The 20,647-nt window shown below is 30.6% G+C and overlaps 3 protein-coding genes across 4 annotated transcripts; 2 read left to right on the forward strand and 1 right to left on the reverse strand.

The window, feature by feature from the left end:
* Positions 1-1,019: 1,019 nt before the first annotated feature.
* On the reverse strand, positions 1,020-4,368 carry LOC115888792. The gene is made up of 2 exons (XM_030908630.1): positions 3,942-4,368; positions 1,020-1,459 (listed from the first exon to the last, which is right to left on the reverse strand). The coding sequence occupies exons 1-2, from the start codon at positions 4,309-4,311 to the stop codon at positions 1,056-1,058; spliced, it is 774 nt and encodes a 257-aa protein (XP_030764490.1). The 5' UTR covers positions 4,312-4,368; the 3' UTR covers positions 1,020-1,055.
* A 729-nt stretch (positions 4,369-5,097) lies between these two features.
* LOC115888822 (protein prenyltransferase alpha subunit repeat-containing protein 1) lies at positions 5,098-6,668 on the forward strand. The gene is made up of 3 exons (XM_030908677.1): positions 5,098-5,268; positions 5,334-5,639; positions 5,696-6,668. The coding sequence occupies exons 1-3, from the start codon at positions 5,165-5,167 to the stop codon at positions 6,606-6,608; spliced, it is 1,323 nt and encodes a 440-aa protein (XP_030764537.1). The 5' UTR covers positions 5,098-5,164; the 3' UTR covers positions 6,609-6,668.
* A 2,419-nt stretch (positions 6,669-9,087) lies between these two features.
* LOC115888856 (sideroflexin-2) lies at positions 9,088-16,119 on the forward strand. Of its 2 annotated transcripts, none has more exons than XM_030908720.1 (8): positions 9,088-9,191; positions 9,425-9,541; positions 9,615-9,831; positions 10,549-10,747; positions 10,870-11,022; positions 11,305-11,444; positions 11,679-11,726; positions 15,809-16,119. In XM_030908720.1, the coding sequence occupies exons 2-8, from the start codon at positions 9,436-9,438 to the stop codon at positions 15,918-15,920; spliced, it is 975 nt and encodes a 324-aa protein (XP_030764580.1). In that variant the 5' UTR covers positions 9,088-9,191; positions 9,425-9,435; the 3' UTR covers positions 15,921-16,119. The 2 variants fall into 2 exon arrangements, with proteins under 2 accessions (XP_030764580.1, XP_030764579.1); XM_030908719.1 differs by having other exon boundaries at positions 9,183-9,309.
* Positions 16,120-20,647: the final 4,528 nt, after the last annotated feature.

The following is a 20,647-nucleotide window of genomic DNA, read 5'->3' on the forward strand; positions in this document are numbered from 1 at the left end:
TCGGAAATTTTTTTGAGGGCACGAATATTTTGAAAATTATCCCGAGTCGAAGACGAGGGATAATTTTCCTAAAATATTCGTGCCCAGAAGATTTCAGGAATAAGCTAAGCTATGGTATTCGGTGAAAAATTTCACACCTAAATTTGAAAAAAAAAATATTAATCAACATGACATTTTAAAATAATTTCAATTTGTTAATAATATTAACAAATATTATTATATTACAATTAGTTACATCAAATGCTAAAACTCAAATGGGTAATATTTCAATATATAGACATTGTAGTTCATTCACATTATGATTGTAGATCTTATGTTTACCTTTTCAACTGTCAAAAAATTTCCACTAAAGTTTCGTGGCGCCTCGAAAAAATTTCCGGAAATTTTTTCAGTTGCCATGGTAACTAGTCAACATTAAAGCATGTTATTGGTTGAAAAGTAGAGGTGTGAAATTTTCTTCGAAAAAATGATGATAAAACAGTTTCTGTTGAACTTTTGGTATAAAAACATTTCAAATTTATGATTTTAGACTAATAATTATTTAGTCAACATTTTTAATTTATGTCAATGATGACAGGTATTGATAATTTCGATTCAAAATTACTCGAGAACCATTACTCATAGCGATTTTTACTTTGATAGAGACCTTTTTTGCGTAGAAAACGTTGTAAATATATGTTTTTTTACTCAGTAGTTTTATACAGGTACGGACAAAAAGTTATTACTCCTCAAACCTGTTAAAAATTATGTAGTTAACGCGTTCTACAAGTAGGAGTCATATTGATAACAGTCAAATTTTTCATGTCAAAAAACTCTGGAATAAATTCGAAATAAAAATGAAAAACTTCTGCACACTGTATCTCCGAAACTAAGCATTTTAAGACAAACATTTATCCGAACTTTTTTACTTATTTTTATCTGCAGAATATGCTGCCGAAGTTTCCGCAATACAGTTCGGACCACCCTGTATATGTATCTATAAACTCGTAGTTTCATCTCATTAAATAAAGAAGACAAAAAATAAATAAAGTTTTTTTAATGTTTTCTCCGTTACATCACCATACAAACTGATACTTTGACCCTTTCAGTTTCTCCTGGCTAGCTAATATTAATTTAACTTTGTCTTCTAGTGATTTTACTGTAAATGTAATCACGTTATCGAATCCTCGTTCAGCATCAATCACTATAACGTCAGTCACCTCGAGATTTTTCGTGATTAGCTCCACTACAAATTCTCTAGCAGTGACATTCTGTGAATCTTCCCCTGATAGTTTTAAGGTCCTGGCAACACTCGGATCTTTACTTGCCAGAATGTACAAAATTTCGTTCACTTGAGAAATGGTTTTTATTTGTTCCAGACACAAATTGACGTTACTTGAGGACTTTGAGGAGTCTGTTTTATTGGAAGAAGTGACATTTCTGGAAAACTCTTTTTCTGGTATATTTTCTTCAAGAATATCTGAAATTTGTAAAAAATTAATTAACTTTAATAGCCTTAAATACATTTTATTAATTATTTAAATTTATTTTTCAACTGTCACAGGTAAAGCCTACATCATATTGAACATTTTTTTGGTGTAGTTTGACTTTTGCCATGGAATCTTTGAATAAAAATATTAAGAAAAGAGTATAATGCTATTCATGTATTCATGCAGGAGGGGTGGAATATACAGGGTGGCGCATCTCATACGACACGGAGGCTCCAAGGAGAACGATAGCTTGTATTGAAATGAAAATCCCCAAAAAAATTACACATTAAAGTTATGTTTTTTATAATGAAACACGACTCTATAGATTAATCGATTTTCGGATTCTTGGTAAAAAATAAACGTGAGTTTTATTAAAGAAGTATATGCCTAAAACGTAACATAGGATACAACATTTTAATGAACAGTGCTTTCCATAAAATCAATAAAATGTAAATTATACGAATAAATAATATACATGTACTGATTTATTTCGAAAATCGACAACTATGAAACTATGAACCCTTCCCGGACACAAACGGTACATTGTGAGACAAGAAATTGTAGAGAGAAACAAGCCGCCCTATAACATAGGATAAAACATTTTACTGAACAGTGCTTTCCATAAAATCAATAAAATGAAAAATATACGATATAATATACATGTACTGATTTCTTTCGAAAATCGACAACTATGAAATTATGAACCCTTCCCGGACACAAACGGTACATTGTGAGACAGGAAATTGTAGAGAGAAACAAGCCCTATAACTTAGGATACAACATTTTAATGAACAGTGCTTTCCATAAAATCAATAAAATGAAAAATATACGAAATAATATAAATGTACTGATTTCTTTCGAAAATCGACAACTACGAAACTATGAACCCTTCCCGGACACAAACGGTACATTGTGAGACATGAAATTGTAGAGAGAAACAAGCCCTATAACATAGGATACAACATTTTAATGAACAGTGCTTTCCATAAAATCAATAAAATGAAAAATATACGAAATAATATACATGTACTGATTTCTTTCGAAAATCAACAACTATGAAACTATGAACCCTTCCCGGACACAAACGGTACCTTGTGAGACAGGAAATTGTAGAGAGAAACAAGCCCTATAACATAGGATACATCATTTTAATGAACAGTGCTTTCCATAAAATCAATAAAATGAAAAATATACGAAATAATATACATGTACTGATTTCTTTCGAAAATCGACAACTATGAAACTATGAACCCTTCCCGGACACAAACGGTACATTGTGAGACAGGAAATTGTAGAGAGAAACAAGCCCTATAACATAGGATACAACATTTTAATGAACAGTGCTTTCCATAAAATCAATAAAATGAAAAATATACGAAATAATATACATGTACTGATTTCTTTCGAAAATCGACAACTATGAAACTATGAACCCTTCCCGGACACAAACGGTACATTGTGAGACAGGAAATTGTAGAGAGAAACAAGCCCTATAACATAGGATACATCATTTTAATGAACAGTGCTTTCCATAAAATCAATAAAATGAAAAATATACGAAATAATATACATGTACTGATTTCTTTTGAAAATCGACAACTATGAAACTATGAACCCTTCCCGGACACAAACGGTACATTGTGAGACAGGAAATTGTAGAGAGAAACAAGCCCTATAACATAGGATACATCATTTTAATGAACAGTGCTTTCCATAAAATCAATAAAATGAAAAATATACGAAATAATATACATGTACTGATTTCTTTCGAAAATCGACAACTATGAAACTATGAACCCTTCCCGGATACAAACGGTACATTGTGAGACAGGAAATTGTAGAGAGAAACAAGCCCTATAACATAGGATACAACATTTTAATGCCCAGTGCTTTCCATAAAACTTTGAACTAATGTTCAATATTAATTTTGTCTCACTCTGTATGACTTTTTGGGTCAATTTTTAATTTGAATTAAAGTACAATAGTTATTTTAACTACATGTTAGGATTCCAATTTAGGTAGCTTTTATTGAAATTTAAAAATTATGCTTCATTTTTAGAAAATGTTTAATAAGCCAAAAACCTTACATTTTAGTCATATACTTTAACAAAACTCGCTTTTTTTTTCTCCTAGAATCCGAAAATCAATTAATATATAGGGTGTTTCTTTACAAAAAAAACACAACTTTGCTGTGTAACTTTTTTTGGGATACTCTGTAGAACTCTCTATATTTTTAAAAAGTGCTCTGAATTAACCTATTTTGAAATTTTATTTCAATACAAACTATCGTTCTCCCTGGAGCATAAGCGTCGTTTATTGAGAGGCGCCACCCTGTACATCATGAACCCCCATACAGGGCGAGTCAAAACTAAATCCTGTATTTTTCTCCACTGTTTTAAATAGAACATGCTGTGTTTTGTATTATAATCGAACAAAGTTGTGTTTAATCTTTTTGTTTTATTAAGCACTTACCCTTAACGGTAAATTCTCCATGGTCATATCTATGACCCAATCCATCCCTAAGAACATACAACCAATAATAAATTTTATCACCAACTTTAAGCTTCGTATCAGCGTTTTTAAAAACCCATCGGTCACCTTTTTTTCTCAAAATGTCTTGGGAAAATTGTCCAGCCTCCAAATGTTGCATAGGTCTGTTTATATTACCGTGAAACGCAAATAGACTGATACCATCCTCATCAGGAACCGACACAGTGAACCCATTAGAATACACTTTTATTTCTGGTTCAGGTACATCATAAGCTTTTACTTTGTGTAGAATATTAAAAAATAAGAAGGTATAAAAAATAAAAGCAATAAAATTTATTATTTTGTATGACATATTCGAAAATGAATACTTGTTTTGTTATAGAAATTTGGAAATAAATTCTACTGCAAATATCATAAGTTATCTGCGTAATGATATGAGGTTATCGAAACAAAATAGAAATCCAATAAAAGTTTATATAAATATTTTAGTAATTTGTTAATTTGTTTTGTAACAAAAGCGTAATATTTAATGCAAATGGCCAGAATTTCTTTTAAAATGCTTTTTAATTTATCATTTTATGTCTGAAAAAACTGAAACTATGCTTTTGTTGTATGTAAAACCCTTGGTAAAACTTTATATTCTTTTAGGATATGTCTTACATCGGCATCGATCTGAAATGTTGGTAATTTTAAGGGAGTCTCAGGGAGAGACAACTCTATTTCCTGCAATTTTATATAAATAAAACAAATAAATTAATTTCTGGTATATAACATTAATAAACTGTCTAGTTTTTTTGGTTTATTTCTATTTTGCTTGGATGATAATATTTTATATTTTCAAAATTGGTGGGCAACGCCTTTCTAAACTTTTCTTGCGACCTCTAGCGGCACTAACCTAAACTCCCAACTTGTAGATCCTTTTTTTCAAAATACTGGTGCAGATTTCTTTTTAATATGAATTTTAAAATTTTATTTTTTATAAGGTAAAATAACCAAATTCAAGATCAAATCAAAACCATCCAAATCCAAATGTTTTTATCTATATAAAGAAGAACACTAAAAATTTTGCTTTTAGTTGGGAAATATTTAAAAGTTTGGTTGAAATTGTAAGAAGAAATCTGTAATATAATGTCGGTAATAAACAGCTGTTTTACGTCATGGAAACTTGAAAAACAAAAAATCTTGAAAAATAATTTTAAACTTTCATGAAATGCGAAACATATATTTTTAAAAAAATAATGGAATACTCTTCTATGTCAGAAAGAATTCTGCGGTCACTAGAAAACATTATCAAACACGACTTCGAGCTGTAAGTTATTTTAGAATTTCATCTTTTGCCTACTTAACCTAATTTACCATCAAACTTTCTTTTAGAGCGGATTTTTCTATTGTTCCTACAGAAGACAACACCAAGAATAAAAGCCCTGTATTGTACGAGAGTCATCATTTGGGACTCGAATCTTGGTGCATCAAATACGTATATCAGTATGTTTGCAGTGAGCTATTTAAAGTTCGAAAAAATCTTGCCGAGAAGAAAATCGGATACTTGATCAGGGACAATTTGAACTATTTGCTTATGGGAGGGTTACTTATTAACCCTGATATTAATACCTTTTGGAATATGAGAAGGGAGTTGGTAGAAAGTGACATATTAAGTATTGAAGAAGAACTGAAGTTTTGGTAAATATATAATTATTCTATCTTATATTTATATTGTATTAATATTTACTTTTAAGCAAATTGGTTTTGACAAGAAAGCACAAGTCAAATGAAGCCTTCTCCTATCGTCGCTGGCTACTGAAAAGGATTCTTGAAAAAATGTCCAAAAACGGTATTGTTCCTTCAATAAACATTCTACAGAATGAGTTATCTGTATCAGAGCTAGCTGCGACAGGTTCCCAAAACAATTACCATGCCTGGACACATCGAATATGGTGTATGGAACACTTTGTACCTTTTTTTCCCCATATCCTTACCCAGGAACTAGAGTTTAGCGAGAGATGGATCAGTGAACATGTCTCTGAGAACACTGGGTATCATTACAGACAATTTTTAATAAAACTTCTAAAAAACCAAAGAGATATCCCACTTCTGATGACGTACTTTAATGAAGTAATTACAAAATTAAATCTTTTAAACGATGGTGAGCCCAGTCAGTTATTGATTCTTTTGCTTGGAAAACCTTTGAAAAATAAATCATTGGAAGACATATCCAAGCATATAAATGTTATAGTTTTGCTGTTATATGAACTGTTTGTTGTTATAGAAAACATTAACAATGTATATACAGAGCATGAGTCTCTTTGGTTGCATAGAAGATTCATTTTATTTAGTTTAATTCAATTGGCAAATGAATATTTTGGAGAAAACTCAAAAATAACCAAAAAAATCACTTTTAATAATACTACATCACAAATGTATAATAAGAATTTTATAAATTTTGTTGTTAACGATAATTCTGGTGAAAAACAAGCAAAAATATTTAAAACCCAGCCCAGTAAGTTTGAGTCCTCGAATTTATACAGGGTGTTGAGTAATTGTGAGAAAGAATTTATCAGTAAAAACACTGGGCAAAGTTTGTTGCAAATAGATCTGGCAAGAAGGTATGAAAAATGGTTAAAATTAATAGTTGGCTTTGATTTGACTTAAAATAATGTCAAGGTATTTCAAAACAAAAGTATTTCAGGGATAATAGTATGTTTTTTATTAGTAACAAATATTTTTAATGTTAAAAACAATTATTTGTTGTAAAATACGTTATAAATAATATGCTAAGCTCTAATTTTTTTTTCTTGACAAATTATTTTTATTAGCAAACTTAAGCATACAAAGACAACTCTAATTTTTGAGGATTTATTAATTTTAACTTGAAAAGAAAACGGCGGGAATGTCAATGACAGTAATTTCTAAGCCAACTTGACGTCGTTTTTTTTATTGTACGGTATTTTTTGAATCTTTTATATAACTCGCTTATTACAATACTATACACCAAATACGAGTACGATAAGCTAGTAGTACCGTATGATCGAAAAAAAAAACGGCGTCAAAGATGGCTGGGGAATAACAATCGAACGTAATTTTGCCGAGATCAATCTCTTTCTAAAAAATTATTTTTTCTCGATTTTAAACTACACCATTTAGAAATGATCGATATAAAAATAAACTACAATCTTCTTAAAGCTAACGGCTAAACGAATACTAACGGTCATGTAATGAGGTCTAGCGCTTGACCTTGCCAAAATTATCATCGTCATTCCTTAGGCGTCTTTTTCAATTGTATGGTATTAATATTATTTAAAATAATTTAAACAAACAGCATATTATTTGCTTAAAAAAACCGATAAATGATTTGATCCAAACAAGTAGTAATTAATTATAAAATAATTTATAACATTGTTTTTTGACATAGATATACAGGGTGTCCCAGACTGAGCGTGAATTAGAAGTTTCTAAAAAACTACAATATCTAGGCCTGAGATTTTTGCACAGTATTGTTTCACAACGAGATCTATTCAGTAAAATGATTTTCAATTTGACGGCTCTTCCGGAAATACCGAAATTTGACAGCAACTTTCTTATTTTAAAAGGGTACACCCATTTTTAATTACATACTTAAATTCTCTGAAATTTTATGAATTTTGATATTAAACACTCTATACCTGGCATTAACCGTTTTTGAGAAAAAAATATTTAAAATATTTGGACGAAAAAAACTGCCTGTCAAAAAAATTTGTATAGCCTAAACGTCAAATTTAGTGATTGCCCCCTCAATGTGACATAAAGAGAAGACATGTGGCTATCTATTTCAAAAATTAAATTGTTTGAATGTCATATAATAATGGCGGTACCTGTCATGGAATTAAGCTATTAAAAAATTATTATAAGTAATTTTTTTCAAATGGAAACCCACTTTTTTATTTCATTAGTGTAAAGGTTTTTCAATTCGTTACTTTTTGTCTATACTGTGTATGTTCCTATACCTAAAATAAATCGTTTTTAAGTTATTTAAGATACATGTGGCTATCTATTTCAAAAATTAAATTGTTTGAATGTCATATAATAATGGCGGTACCTGTCATGGAATTAAGCTATTAAAAAATTATTATAAGTCATTTTTTTCAAATGGAAACCCACTTTTTTGTTTCATTAGTGTAAAGGTTTTTCAATTCGTTACTTTTTGTCTATACTGTGTATGTTCCTATACCTAAAATAAATCGTTTTTAAGTTATTTAAGATTAAGTTTTAAAAATTTGACGTTTAGGCTATATACATTTTTTTGACAGGCAGTTTTTTTATCCAATAATTTTAAATATTTTTTTATTTCACAAAAACGGTTAATGTTTGGTATAGAGTGTTTAATTCATAAAATCTTACAGATAAATTAAGTATGTAATAAAAAATTGGGAGTACCCTTTTAAAATAAGAAATTTGTCGTCAACTTCCGGCACTTCCGGAAGTACTGCCATATTGAATTGCGAATCAATGATGTGCAAAAATCTTCAAAACTTCTAATAAACGCTCAGCTTGGGACACCCTGTAGTACATTTTTTGTACATTCATGTATTATATTTTGAAATGATATTGTATAATCTGTTTTTTATTATTTTTCTCATAGAGATTTTTCTTAATAGATAGAGATAACATTTATTTATAAATTTTCAAATAAAAATTATGAAAGGTACATTTTTTTATTTTGCCTTTTCCTTAAAACCAAGATCAAAAAAGTCATGTGAAAATAAACCAGGTGTTGATATCGTCAGCAAGAACAAATGACCATCCAGATAGTGTTCAAATTCCAGTGCAAATGCCTAATAACATTTTATTTTTGGCAAAGGTACATGACCAGTCACTTTCAAAAAGTGCACATGATAAAATTTGAATTGCTAGGTTGCCAAGATGTTCATACATTGGAGAGAGTTTATTCTTATCCATTGAAGAATTAATATGTTAATTATTTAAGATAAAACCAATTTTGACTATGTATACTGCTTATAAAAGAATAACTAAAACATTGTTATTAATAAACTTCTAACTAGATGCATAAAAAGTGTTTTAGACCACCAGCATTTTTTTGATTGGAATTGATTTCAGGAATTTTTCAAACAATCGACAACACTGTAAAGAGGCTGTGGAGGTGGGGACACAGCTGATACATTTTAAAAATTTTTGTTTTTTCCGACAAAAAGCCAGAAACTTGTAAACAAAAACATAATTTATTTTGATACTGTACTGGTGAGTGTGTTATTGTACTATCTCCAATCTTTTTTATGGGAATTCAGCACTTTAGACTTTGATTTTGTATTAAATTTCTTGTTTTTATTATACAATTACGAGTGGTAACGCATAGCTGGTAGGTAAAATAGCGTTTTTGATTTATTTTATAATCTTGGGTGGAATTTTAACGCCTTCTTTGATTATAGCTTTAATAAATTACCTTTAATGTAACCTAAATATATTTTTTAGAGGAAATTACAATATGCCTGAAAGATTGAACATAGATGCTCCCCTTTGGGATCAAAGCACCTTTGTGGGTAGATTCAAGCATTTTTTGTGGGTAACAGATCCAAGAACTTGTGTTGTCGGTAAGTAAAAGCTGTTTCCTATTTAAATAAAAATAAAAGCAACCATTTTGATTAATATATTTATTATTTTTAGGCGATGAGGCTTTAGATAATGCAAAATTGCTGGTGGAACAGTACCGCAAAGGTACTGAACCTCCTGGTACTAGTCTGGAACAGGTTATCTATGCGAAAAAGTTGTACGAAAGTGCTTTTCATCCAGACAGCGGAGAGAAACAGAATGTGTTTGGACGAATGTCGTTTCAGGTGCCCGGTGGTATGGCTATTACTGGAGCTATGTTACAGTGGTACAGGTAATTATGTATTTTTTATATTAGATCAGAAATGCACTATAAAAATAATCAAAAAGGCACCTTATGATTGTAAAAAATACTGCGTCCAGTTGGCTTGGAAATGACAATCAATGACATTCTCCATATAAATTGATACCTTTTGATACTGATATTCATTTCATAGGCATCGCTGACGCCGTTTTTTTTGGATCATATTTCTGATTATCACCAGTGCTCAATTTTCTCTTGCTCTTCTTGCTCTTAAAAAATTTAATTAATTTGAATGAATTAATGAGTTTTGGATAAGATCTAAGGTTTTTTATTGTATACAGTGATGCCAATTAGTGGGAACATTTTCGGTTGGCATCTGACATTCTTCTTGTACCCCTTTGTATTGAAAAAAAAACGGCGTCCAGTTGGCTTAGAAATTCCCGTATAATTTTAGATAAAAATTACTGCGTTCTTAATTTCCAAGCTATCTCTGACACTATTTTTTTCGATTGTATGGTACTTTATCAAAAAAATATAAGTATGTTATATGTTTGATATAGAAATGTTAATATTTGAATAAGCTGTGTATGGTTTTGGTGTTTTTCATAATTTAAATATTTTATAAAGAGATTTTTTGATCAATTTATGTTGCATACATAATAGAATTTGAAGAATGAAGTGAATTTACTTATTCACATAGGCTACAAGATGTAATATTAAAAATGATCATTTTAATCTTATTTGCAGAACACCGTTTGCAGTTGTCTTCTGGCAATGGGTGAATCAGTCCTTCAACGCTTTAGTTAACTACACCAATCGTAACGCGAAATCTCCAACCACCACCACGCAGTTAGTGGTTGCCTATGTTTCTGCAACCTCGTCAGCCATGGTCACTGCTTTAGGATGTAAATACTATTGGCAGAAAAGGGCTAGTCCATTTATTCAGGTAAATCTTGGCGTCTAAGTATCTCAAACAGACCATATGTTACAATATACAGGGTGATTTTCTTATTAAAAGAAGCCTATATCAATTTAATTGCTAATTGTATATATTAATTTTTATTTTAGAGGTATGTTCCATTCGCTGCAGTAGCAGCTGCTAACTGTGTTAATATTCCTCTAATGAGACAAAACGAGTTTCTTCACGGAATCGATTGTTCAGACGATAAAGGGCGCATTGTTGGCCAATCAAAAGTTGCGGCAGCTAAAGCTTTTTCACAGGTAAGAGTTTCAATAAAATAAAATAAAGTCTGTCCAAGTTACCAAGGAAGATTTTAACAGATGAGATCCAAAAAATGACAGAAAACGTAGTTTAGCTCTCAATTAAAATGACAGACATAACTGTCACTGTCATCTGTTCTCTCTTTGGATAGACTATAGTATAGGAGGTAGTGTAGTATGACCTTAGTAAATCAAGTGTAAATACAGTATTTGTGAGGCTATTATTATGAAAAGAAATGTATTTTTTTCTAAGAATTTGCATAGGAAGATATATTTTTTTAGGTTATTATATCGCGTATAACTATGTGCGCTCCTGGTATGTTGATACTGCCTGTAATCATGGAGAGAGCTGAGAAGTTTCCGTTCATGAAGAAAATTACTTATTTACATGGGCCTATTCAAGTTATGGCAGTTGGTTGCTTGTAAGTATTTATGTTTTTATGTAATTTTGTTAGATTCCCGTTCCCAAGACACACATTTCAGTTTTGCTAATTTGCTAATGTTCACTACCGTTTGTGACTTTACTTGAAGTTTCTCAAAAGAGAACATTCAAAATTTTAAAAATACAAATCTTTTTTAAAATATCTATTCTGTTAGAATATAAAACGGTTAAAGTTTATCAGATTGCTCTCTAACAGCATTAAATTGTATTTCAGCTTATCCTTTATGGTACCAGTAGCGTGTGGCTTGTTTCCTCAGAGATGGTAAGTATTTCTTTTTTAATGCTGATCCTTTATTTTTCAATATCGCAACATTGAAAAAGATACACCGGGTGCGTCTCAAAAGTGGCTCACGACACACAGTTAAAAATCGCGCCCTCGATTACGCAACTAAAAGTTTAATTGATATCGCCCGGTATACAGGGTGTCCCAGAAATAAGTACTAGTATTTTAACTGGTAGTATAGTTCAACCCCAGAAACACGCTCATAAGTTTTTTTTGCAAAAAATGTTGAAAATTTTATATTTTTCTTGACATTTTCCGGAGTGCCGCTTATTCAGCTTTCGGAAATTTGTTTATGGTGGTTCGAGAGAATACAATGTTGCCACCTCCTACGTTATCCACATTCCGTATGTTTATAAGTTTTTAAGTTCACATTTTTAAATTTCTCCAAAAAAGTACTTAAATTAATTTTATTCATTGTAGATTTTTACTCATTGTACATTACTATTAAATATAGTGCAACGTCTATTATATTTGTATTGTAAACCTCAGACAAAACTAAAAAAAGTAGGCAAATGTAAGGTAAGTTTGTAAAAATACTTTTATTGTTCAAATAGAAATATCAATTATTTTGGTGTTTATTAACAAAAGTAAGAGTGTGAGATAAAAAAAAAAACAGAGAAGTTTAAATTCTCAAAAAATAATTCTAAATAATTCAGGTGGTATATGAATCTATTTTGTGCCAAATACACATACTATGTAAGTGTAGTGCTGGCATGAATCGCAGTGAAATTAAGTGTTGTTAAATGTAGAGCTGCGGTTTTAGGTAAAGCGATAAAACAAGGCTCTAACCTAACTACATCGATCTGCTATCTATTGGAGTCCCGTTTTCTAATGTTAGGTAAGTTTTTCACTTTCACATTCTGAACTTTCCAAGTCGTTTTTAAATCTTTCTAGTCGACGCGCGACGTGTCAACACTGGGCGCCGAATAAGCTGAGATTCTGGTAATTGCTTGGTATTTGCGGCGGATTATCGATTGCTGCCTCAAAATGTAGCCATTATTTTTTATAATTTTTAAAGTTAAATAACTTAGTAGTACGTAGTACGAGAGCTAGCAACGTCGGAAAAACAAGTATTTTAAGACGTCTGGCTCTTTGATATATCTTTTACTATGCTTTCTAGAACAGCATGAGGCCCATCTGGCTCCCGGTAAACGTTGCGTTTCTTAAGGTCGATTTATAAACTGAAAACGTTGCGGTTCGACGCCCGACGTTACGGTCGGTAAAAAGTTTGTTTATACGCAGGATGTTTTGTTGATTATAAATTTTTCGGTTGTTGTTGCGGTTGACGTTTTACGTCAAAAATTAACCAATTTTTAACTTCGACAGGAACGTTGACCTTGAAACGTTAGTAATAGCCAATAGAAATAATCGCAACCGCAACGTCGAACCGCACCGTTTTCAATTTATAAATCGACCTTTACTGCGCAGTGAAAGAAGATCCTATATTTTTATTAGTCCTTTAAATTCTAGTATTGAATATAAATCGAACATGTCTCCATAGCGCAGTGCGTAGAGTTTCCGACCACGAACCGATCAGAGTTCGAATCCGCGTCAGGGTAAAGACTTTTTTATTTTTTTTTTCGTTTATATTCTGAGAGTAAAGTATTAAATCTTTTTTTTAATTACCAGAATTATTTAATACTTTACTATGAGAATATAAACGAAAATAGAATAAAAAAGTCTTTGACCTGACCCGGATTCGAACTCTGAATCACCTGTTCGTGGTCAGAAACTCTACGCACTGCGCTATGGAGACATGTTTGATTTATATTCAATACTAGAATTTATAGGACTAAGTTAATAAAAAAAATAGGATCTTCTTCCGATGTGCAGTAGTGAACGTAACGGGTATCGGCAGCCAGACGGGCCGCATGCTGTTCCAGAGAGCATAGTAAAAGATATATCAAAGAGCCAGACGTCTTAAAATACTTTCTCGAAAACGTTGGTAGCTCTTAGAGTATTGGTTATTATCCATTTATTTTAAAAATGTTAAAGAGAAAATATGTTTCTTTTGGCCAGATTATGGAGTGTAGAGATGAGGAGAAATATCTCTTATGGGACTTTATTTGAAAAAGTGGTCACAAAAATCGGAAGAATAAAGGTTGATTCTCACTATATAGTCTGTGAAACGAATAACTTTGAATTTGACAGTTTCCGCGGGCTTTTGTAGTGATAATTTTATTAGCAACTTGCGGCCATGCTGACGCAGTGCCGTCTCTAGTAGAACAGCCTCGGAGCGAGATTTTTGACGTCACACTAGTTAGATACTACGGATTGATAAATATGTTTTAAAATACGTGGAAAACATAATTATTCCTCGTATTTTTGGTTTGTTTTTAAAAATGATATCATTTTTATGAAAAACTGTAAAATTTTCAGGGATTAAATACAATATATATGACTTTAGAAAAAATTTATATAGAACATTTATAGAAAACTATATATATCTTTAAGTTTGCTCTCCTGAAATTTTATGAAAAACATAGTTATATATATATATATATATATACCGATTTATACCCATATATCTTATGTATATATATTATTTGTATATTGCTATATTTGATGGTTATATATATTATATATATTTATTACTATAAATAGGTATATATATATATTGTATTTATTAACTGTATATTACGTATATTTCATGTAAACTATATCATTTTAAAAATACAAACCAAAAATACGAGGAATAATTATGTTTTCCATGTATTCTACAACATATTTATTAATCCGTAGTATCTAACTAGCGTGACGTCATAAATCTCGCTCCGAGGCTGTTCTATTAGAGACGGCATTGGTCTGATATTTAGAAATGTCAAAAGCTGATGACATTTTACTTTTGAGAATTATGACATTTTGTGTTGATTTTTGCAAGAAGAGGAAGAACTGTCACTTGTTTTATTATTTTTCTTTTCTATTTCACGAAAGTAAAAAGAGTTACCTATCTGATTCGTTCAGGCACTCAATTTAAAGAATATCAGTAACTTTTTTGATAGAGGGATTTTATATTTGCCATGTTGGTAAAAAATAACGGTCAAAATTCAAAGTTATTCATTTTATAGACTATACCTTCCGTTTCCATTCCATATCCGTTCCGTATTTTTTATTGTATTGACGCTATACGTAAGCTTCCGTTCCGTATCAGTTCCATACTTTTACTGTACAATTTATTACATTACGAAAGTTTTATTTTAAAAATTTGTATCTTTTGAAAAAGGTAATAGATTTAATTAAGAGGTGAAAGAATAAATAAATATCAGCAAAATGTTAGCAGAGCTGGTACAAATGTAAGAACTTGACAACGTTGTTTCCGATACGCTTCAGTCCATCCGCTAAAAAATGTATGGAAGGAAAGGATATGGAACGGAAGGGAAACGGAACGGATAGTGTGCGTTGTCCTATTCATTTACATGATATAATATTTTATCTAAACGGAAGGGAAACGCAAGGTAGCTGAGACGGAAGGTATAGTGAGAATCAACCTTAAGGGTTCATCAAATGTCCACAGTGGCGCTAATGACGCATAAATCTAAAAAATGAAAAGTAACCATAGATAAGAGAATAAAACTAACATTACCCAAAAAGCTTTGTTTTTATTTTTTAGAATATAAAACAATTATTTTTATATATTAGAGGCCCAGTCTATTGCTGCTGAATAAAAATCGATAATTTATTTCATGTGGCTTGAAAATAAAATTTGTATTTTTTGAAACCCGCGCCTTCTCGTCAAATATTTATCTCTTTTGAATCATTTCCTGTTGTAAACATTTTCGGCGCATATTTTAAATTTTAGGTTTTTGCTACAGCAGCGCCATCTGAAGTCTTCCCTTTTTATGACCATTTTTAATGCACGAAAATATTTCTCCTTACCTCTACCCTCCATAGGCCAGATTCTACAACCTTTTAAAATACTTGCATTTACTTCTGGGTCACCCTGTACAAGCGATAATTCTAATGTTTGTCGCTATTGGACTGCTTTTTCTGGGTATCTACTGTTGAAAATAGGACTATTTTTTGTGATATACTATTACAATTATTCCTCATTTAATAAACAGTTCCATGAAACTGACAACACTGGCTTGGATCGAACCAGAGGCGTACGAGAAAATTAAGAAAAACTGCGGCGACGATATTCCCGAACGAATCTACTTCAACAAAGGGCTCTAAGTGGCACGCAACACTCACTAAATAGCTTGACAATAATTATACACTCTCACACAAACCAAACCGGTATCACTTTCCAAGAAGGTATACGTAAAATTGGCATGTAATGCTTAAGAAATGAATAAGTTATAATAACAATAAGTTGCCAATAATTTTTAGTGATATTAGTTTAGGATTTCGGACTTTTTAATAAATTAATTAGCGCAAAAGAAATATACAAAAAATAATCAGTATAATGAAATATGAATTTGAAATATTATATGTTTTTATATATTTCACATTTATCATATTTATCAAAAAAAAAAAAAAATGTAAATGTTATTTGTAAAAAATCTTCAAGGATAAAAGGACTTTTTTTATTTGACAGAAGAGGAGATATTTTATAGTATTTTTTGTATTATTTTCGATTTCTTGGGACGATGAATTTGGTCTATGTGTCTAAAATTATTCTGATATATTTTTAGTTCCTATTTGTGTAAGGTTTGTTTTTATAAGTTGACAATAGATTACTTAATATTTAATACAGATCACTTAAAGACTGTTCAGCCATCGTTCACCATTACGTCATCGTTATTTGTCAAAAAAATGAATTTTAGGGTGTGTCTGAGATCATTTCATATTTTAAGTAAGAAAGAAAATTTTAAGTACGTTCCTATATTATTGATTTAAGCGAGTTCCTTGTTTTTTTTTCGAGATTTATTCATTTTTTCCTGAACTCTTCATCACTTAAGCCCCATACTCACACTTTGCTTCTTCGTCCCTTCCCTTCGTTCCTTTGTCCATTCGATGCTTGGAAATTAGTCGATTATGCAACAACACACCAGAAAATATTTTTAATATAGCAGCTTCATGTTTATTACGAAATATCTAGTAACCTCTAAAATTTTTAAAAAAATCGAAAAGCGTATAATTTTTAATTTATAAAACTGCAACGAGGAAAATGCATGTTTTTAAATAATGGTTTTAAAAAATAGTTCATATAATTACAAATTGAACAAAAAAAAATCGTTGATATCGGCTAAGAAATGCCTCTAATATAAAATAATTAAATATTGTTAATTTAAATGGCGGGGCAAACGCTCTCTACCGCGCCTTGCCGCTGTGACGTCACCCGCCGTTCTTCTGGTTGAGTGGAGCCAGACGCGTGTTTATTTTACACAGTTTGCTTTTAAACGCTGTTGAATCCGAGTCAAAATTTTAGTTGTTTGTGTTAATTAATACATAATTAGAGTAATTAGTGATATTTATAAATAGTAATGGATGAACAAAAACAGAAAAAAATGGTCCAAGGCCATGAGAAGAGATGAAAAGAAAAACGTTAAATTATCCTTTATTTTTACGATTTATTGTTGTGAAGATCATTTTGATGTAAGTTCATATATTTATGTATATTGTCTTACATAGGTATATGAAATTTGAATGTGTACAGGGTTATTCATTATATTTTGACACCCACATACAGCCTTAACTGCAAGTTTTAGAAGAAAACATTAAATAAAAAAGTTGCATGGTTTTTCATATACCTCTTTTAAAATTAATTCTAGTTATACAGGGTGTCTCAAAAAAGGTGGTCCAGAAAATTGTAGGTATTTTTCGCTTTTCAACTGTCAATATTTCGTAAACATTTGAAGATAGGTATAGGAATTATACATGAAATATATCTAGAATATCTAGAAATTTGCGAAGAATCCAAAAATATATAGGGTGTTTCACTTAAAAAAGTATCTTAATTTTGGCGTTTGCTTATGGGACACCTTGTATAATATTTTCATTTCTGATAAACAATTTATTTCCTATAATTTCGTAAAAAAACAATCTTTAAAAATAACAAGGGTAAGGGGGTGTCAATTAATATATATAAAAAAAAAACTTTCTTTTTCACGCTATGCTCTGGAGTTATTTTTCCACTTACTAAACAAATATTTTTGTCTCTTTTCACTTCTACATAACCTACAGCATTATCTCCATACGTCTCCCTACCTGATCTGAAAAATAAGTTTATAACATTAATTTATAACTATATAAAAGTTCGTAACAGTAGGTACCTACTTATACTAAACTATTAAAAATAAATGTTATATACCTCTCTGTTTTTTTCTTCGTAATTCAACACCAATAAATTGGGAATTTGTATTTATAAAAGCAGCCAACATAAAAGCATCGACTTTTGGCAAGTTATCTGATTGTGCTTTTACAAACCCGGAATCTGCCATTACTTAAAAAATTCTCAGAACACACAACACATACAAATAATAACTGCACAAAAAAGCATAATAAGCTCCTTCAATTGACGCTAAAAGCAACAAAAATGTCTTAGTACACCACCTAAATACGTACATAAACGGAACACGTCTGGCTGCTGCTGGCCATCGCGCGTCGACGAGAACGGCGGGTGACGTCAGGCCAATAGAATATCGTTTCAATTCGCGAGGCGTCGTTTGCGTTATCCATAGTATTTTAATGGCTCGTTTTATAAAATTGTGGTACTGCTTTCAAGAAAAAATTTTTTTTTTGCATTTATACATATTTATTCTAATAAATTGAACAGTTTCTGGCGAAAAATAAAATATATGCATCTTCCTCATGTGTCAAAAATAAAAATTGAATTTTAATAATAATATATTTTTTTAATAAATCCGAATATTTCAGTATCATGTACAAGGTATATCAGTATGAATGTACAAGGCGAGTCAATAATAGAGTAAAATTTATTATGTCATTTATATCGAAACTATGAAATATGACATACTAATTAAACGTTGATGTCAATCCCCATTTCTTCAGATATTTTTGTAAAGGCATCATGCACACTATTTCTATTTTTATATTTTTGTCGCTACGATTACATAAATATGGACATGTATTTCTTCACAAATATGAAGACAATATTGTCTTTTCCTTCCATTTTAAGATTATTGTGTATGAATCTATTTTTATATCGGCGATTGCTAGATGTACAGGGTGTCCCATTTTTATGTGATTTATGGGGTTTCTGGTTTATGAGTAGAGATATAAAAATGCCGTTTTCACATCATTGTTCTACTTATTATGAAACTAAATATGCTACACACAGATTTATCCTAGCCTTCTTAGTTCAAATTTATTTCTTATTTCTTTCTTTTATACTTTTTATTTTTTAATTAGTAAAAATTTTTGCATTTTTTGATAACCTTTATAAAATATTAGTTGATTGTTTTGATTACCTACCTAATTTAAACCGGCCGACTATGTAATAAAGTTAAATAATGCATTTTTACCTCGTTTATGAAAATAAGTATTTTAGAAAGCCCGTAACAAGGAAAATAAAATAATATAAAAAATATCGCATTTAAAAAAACATATAAGTTTTAGTCATATTTAAAAAAGACAGATTCCAACGAAGAACTAGTTACGTCACTGTATTCTACGTGAAAAACTGTACGGGACACCGTTTTCATCTTTTCGATAAGTTATGATACAAAAGGGATCGAAAACTGCAATAATTTCAGATTCGCCCTGTATTTTAGGAAGTAAGAGAGCTAGGACATATATCTATATGTAGCATCTTTAGTTTTATAAAAAAGTAACATCGTAATGTGAAAACCGCATTTTTGTATCTCGATTCATTAACGAGAAACCCTGCAAAACACACGAAAGTGGGACACCCTGTACAGACGTACTGCCAAATCAAGAAATCAACTACGAATGAAATCCAAGATCGATCTATATATTTTATATATTTTAATATTTTTTTTGTGTTCGTGATAATTCCTTTGCTACTTCGTCCAAAAACCGACAGTGTGTATGAATCTATTTTTATATCGGCGATTGCTAGATGTACAGGGTGTCCCATTTTTATGTGTTTTATGGGGTTTCTGGTTTATGAGTAGAGATATAAAGATGCCGTTTTCACATCATTGTTCTACTTATTATGAAACTAAATATGCTACACACAGATTTATCCTAGCCTTCTTAGTTCAAATTTATTTCTTATTTCTTTCTTTTATACTTTTTATTTTTTGATTAGTAAAAATTTTTGCATTTTTTGATAACCTTTGTATCTCGATTATCTTATAACTTAATTTTGCTTCGTGATATTTTGATAAACTACACGGAAACTGAACTTGTGCTGCTTTTAAATGACAGGCCAATAACCAACATTTTACGGCGAATAAATTAGTTGATTGTTTTGATTATCTAATTTAAACCGGCCGACTATGTAATAAAGTTAAATAATGCATTTTTACCTCGTTTATGAAAATAAGTATTTTAGAAAGCCCGTAACAAGGAAAATAAAATAATATAAAAAGTATCGCATTTAAAAAAAACATATAAGTTTTAGTCATATTTAAAAAAGACAGATTCCAACGAAGAACTAGTTACGTCACTGCATTCTACGTGAAAAACTGTACGGGACACCGTTTTCATCTTTTCGATAAGTTATGATACAAAAGGGATCGAAAACTGCAATAATTTCAGATTCGCCCTGTATTTTAGGAAGTAAGAGAGCTAGGACATATATCTATATATCGCATCTTTAGTTTTATAAAAAAGTAACATCGTAATGTGAAAACCGCATTTTTGTATCTCGATTCATAAACGAGAAACCTTGCAAAACACACGAAAGTGGGACACCCTGTACAGACGTACTGCCAAATCAGGAAATCAACTACGAATGAAATCCAAGATCGATTTATATATTTTAATATTTTTTTGTGTTCGTGATAATTCCTTTGCTACTTCGTCCAAAA

This window comes from Sitophilus oryzae, unplaced genomic scaffold (assembly GCF_002938485.1).
Source record: "Sitophilus oryzae breed Bouriz unplaced genomic scaffold, Soryzae_2.0 scaffold_808_pilon_pilon, whole genome shotgun sequence".
Lineage (NCBI taxonomy): Eukaryota > Metazoa > Arthropoda > Insecta > Coleoptera > Curculionidae > Sitophilus > Sitophilus oryzae.

What these genes read in the sequence shown, in the direction of transcription:
- LOC115888856 (XM_030908720.1), top strand. Translation starts at nt 9,436, where the DNA reads ATGCCTGAAAGATTGAACATAGATGCTCCCCTTTGGGATCAAAGCACC. An exon ending in TCCAAGAACTTGTGTTGTCG is followed by an intron (nt 9,542 to 9,614) that starts GTAAGTAAAAGC and finishes TATTATTTTTAG; the next exon opens with GCGATGAGGCTTTAGATAAT. An exon ending in CAGCTAAAGCTTTTTCACAG is followed by an intron (nt 11,023 to 11,304) that starts GTAAGAGTTTCA and finishes ATATTTTTTTAG; the next exon opens with GTTATTATATCGCGTATAAC.
- LOC115888792 (XM_030908630.1), bottom strand. Translation starts at nt 4,311, where the DNA reads ATGTCATACAAAATAATAAATTTTATTGCTTTTATTTTTTATACCTTC. An exon ending in TGGAGAATTTACCGTTAAGG is followed by an intron (nt 1,460 to 3,941) that starts GTAAGTGCTTAA and finishes TACAAATTTCAG; the next exon opens with ATATTCTTGAAGAAAATATA.
- LOC115888822 (XM_030908677.1), top strand. Translation starts at nt 5,165, where the DNA reads ATGAAATGCGAAACATATATTTTTAAAAAAATAATGGAATACTCTTCT. An exon ending in ATCAAACACGACTTCGAGCT is followed by an intron (nt 5,269 to 5,333) that starts GTAAGTTATTTT and finishes ACTTTCTTTTAG; the next exon opens with AGCGGATTTTTCTATTGTTC. An exon ending in GAAGAAGAACTGAAGTTTTG is followed by an intron (nt 5,640 to 5,695) that starts GTAAATATATAA and finishes TTTACTTTTAAG; the next exon opens with CAAATTGGTTTTGACAAGAA.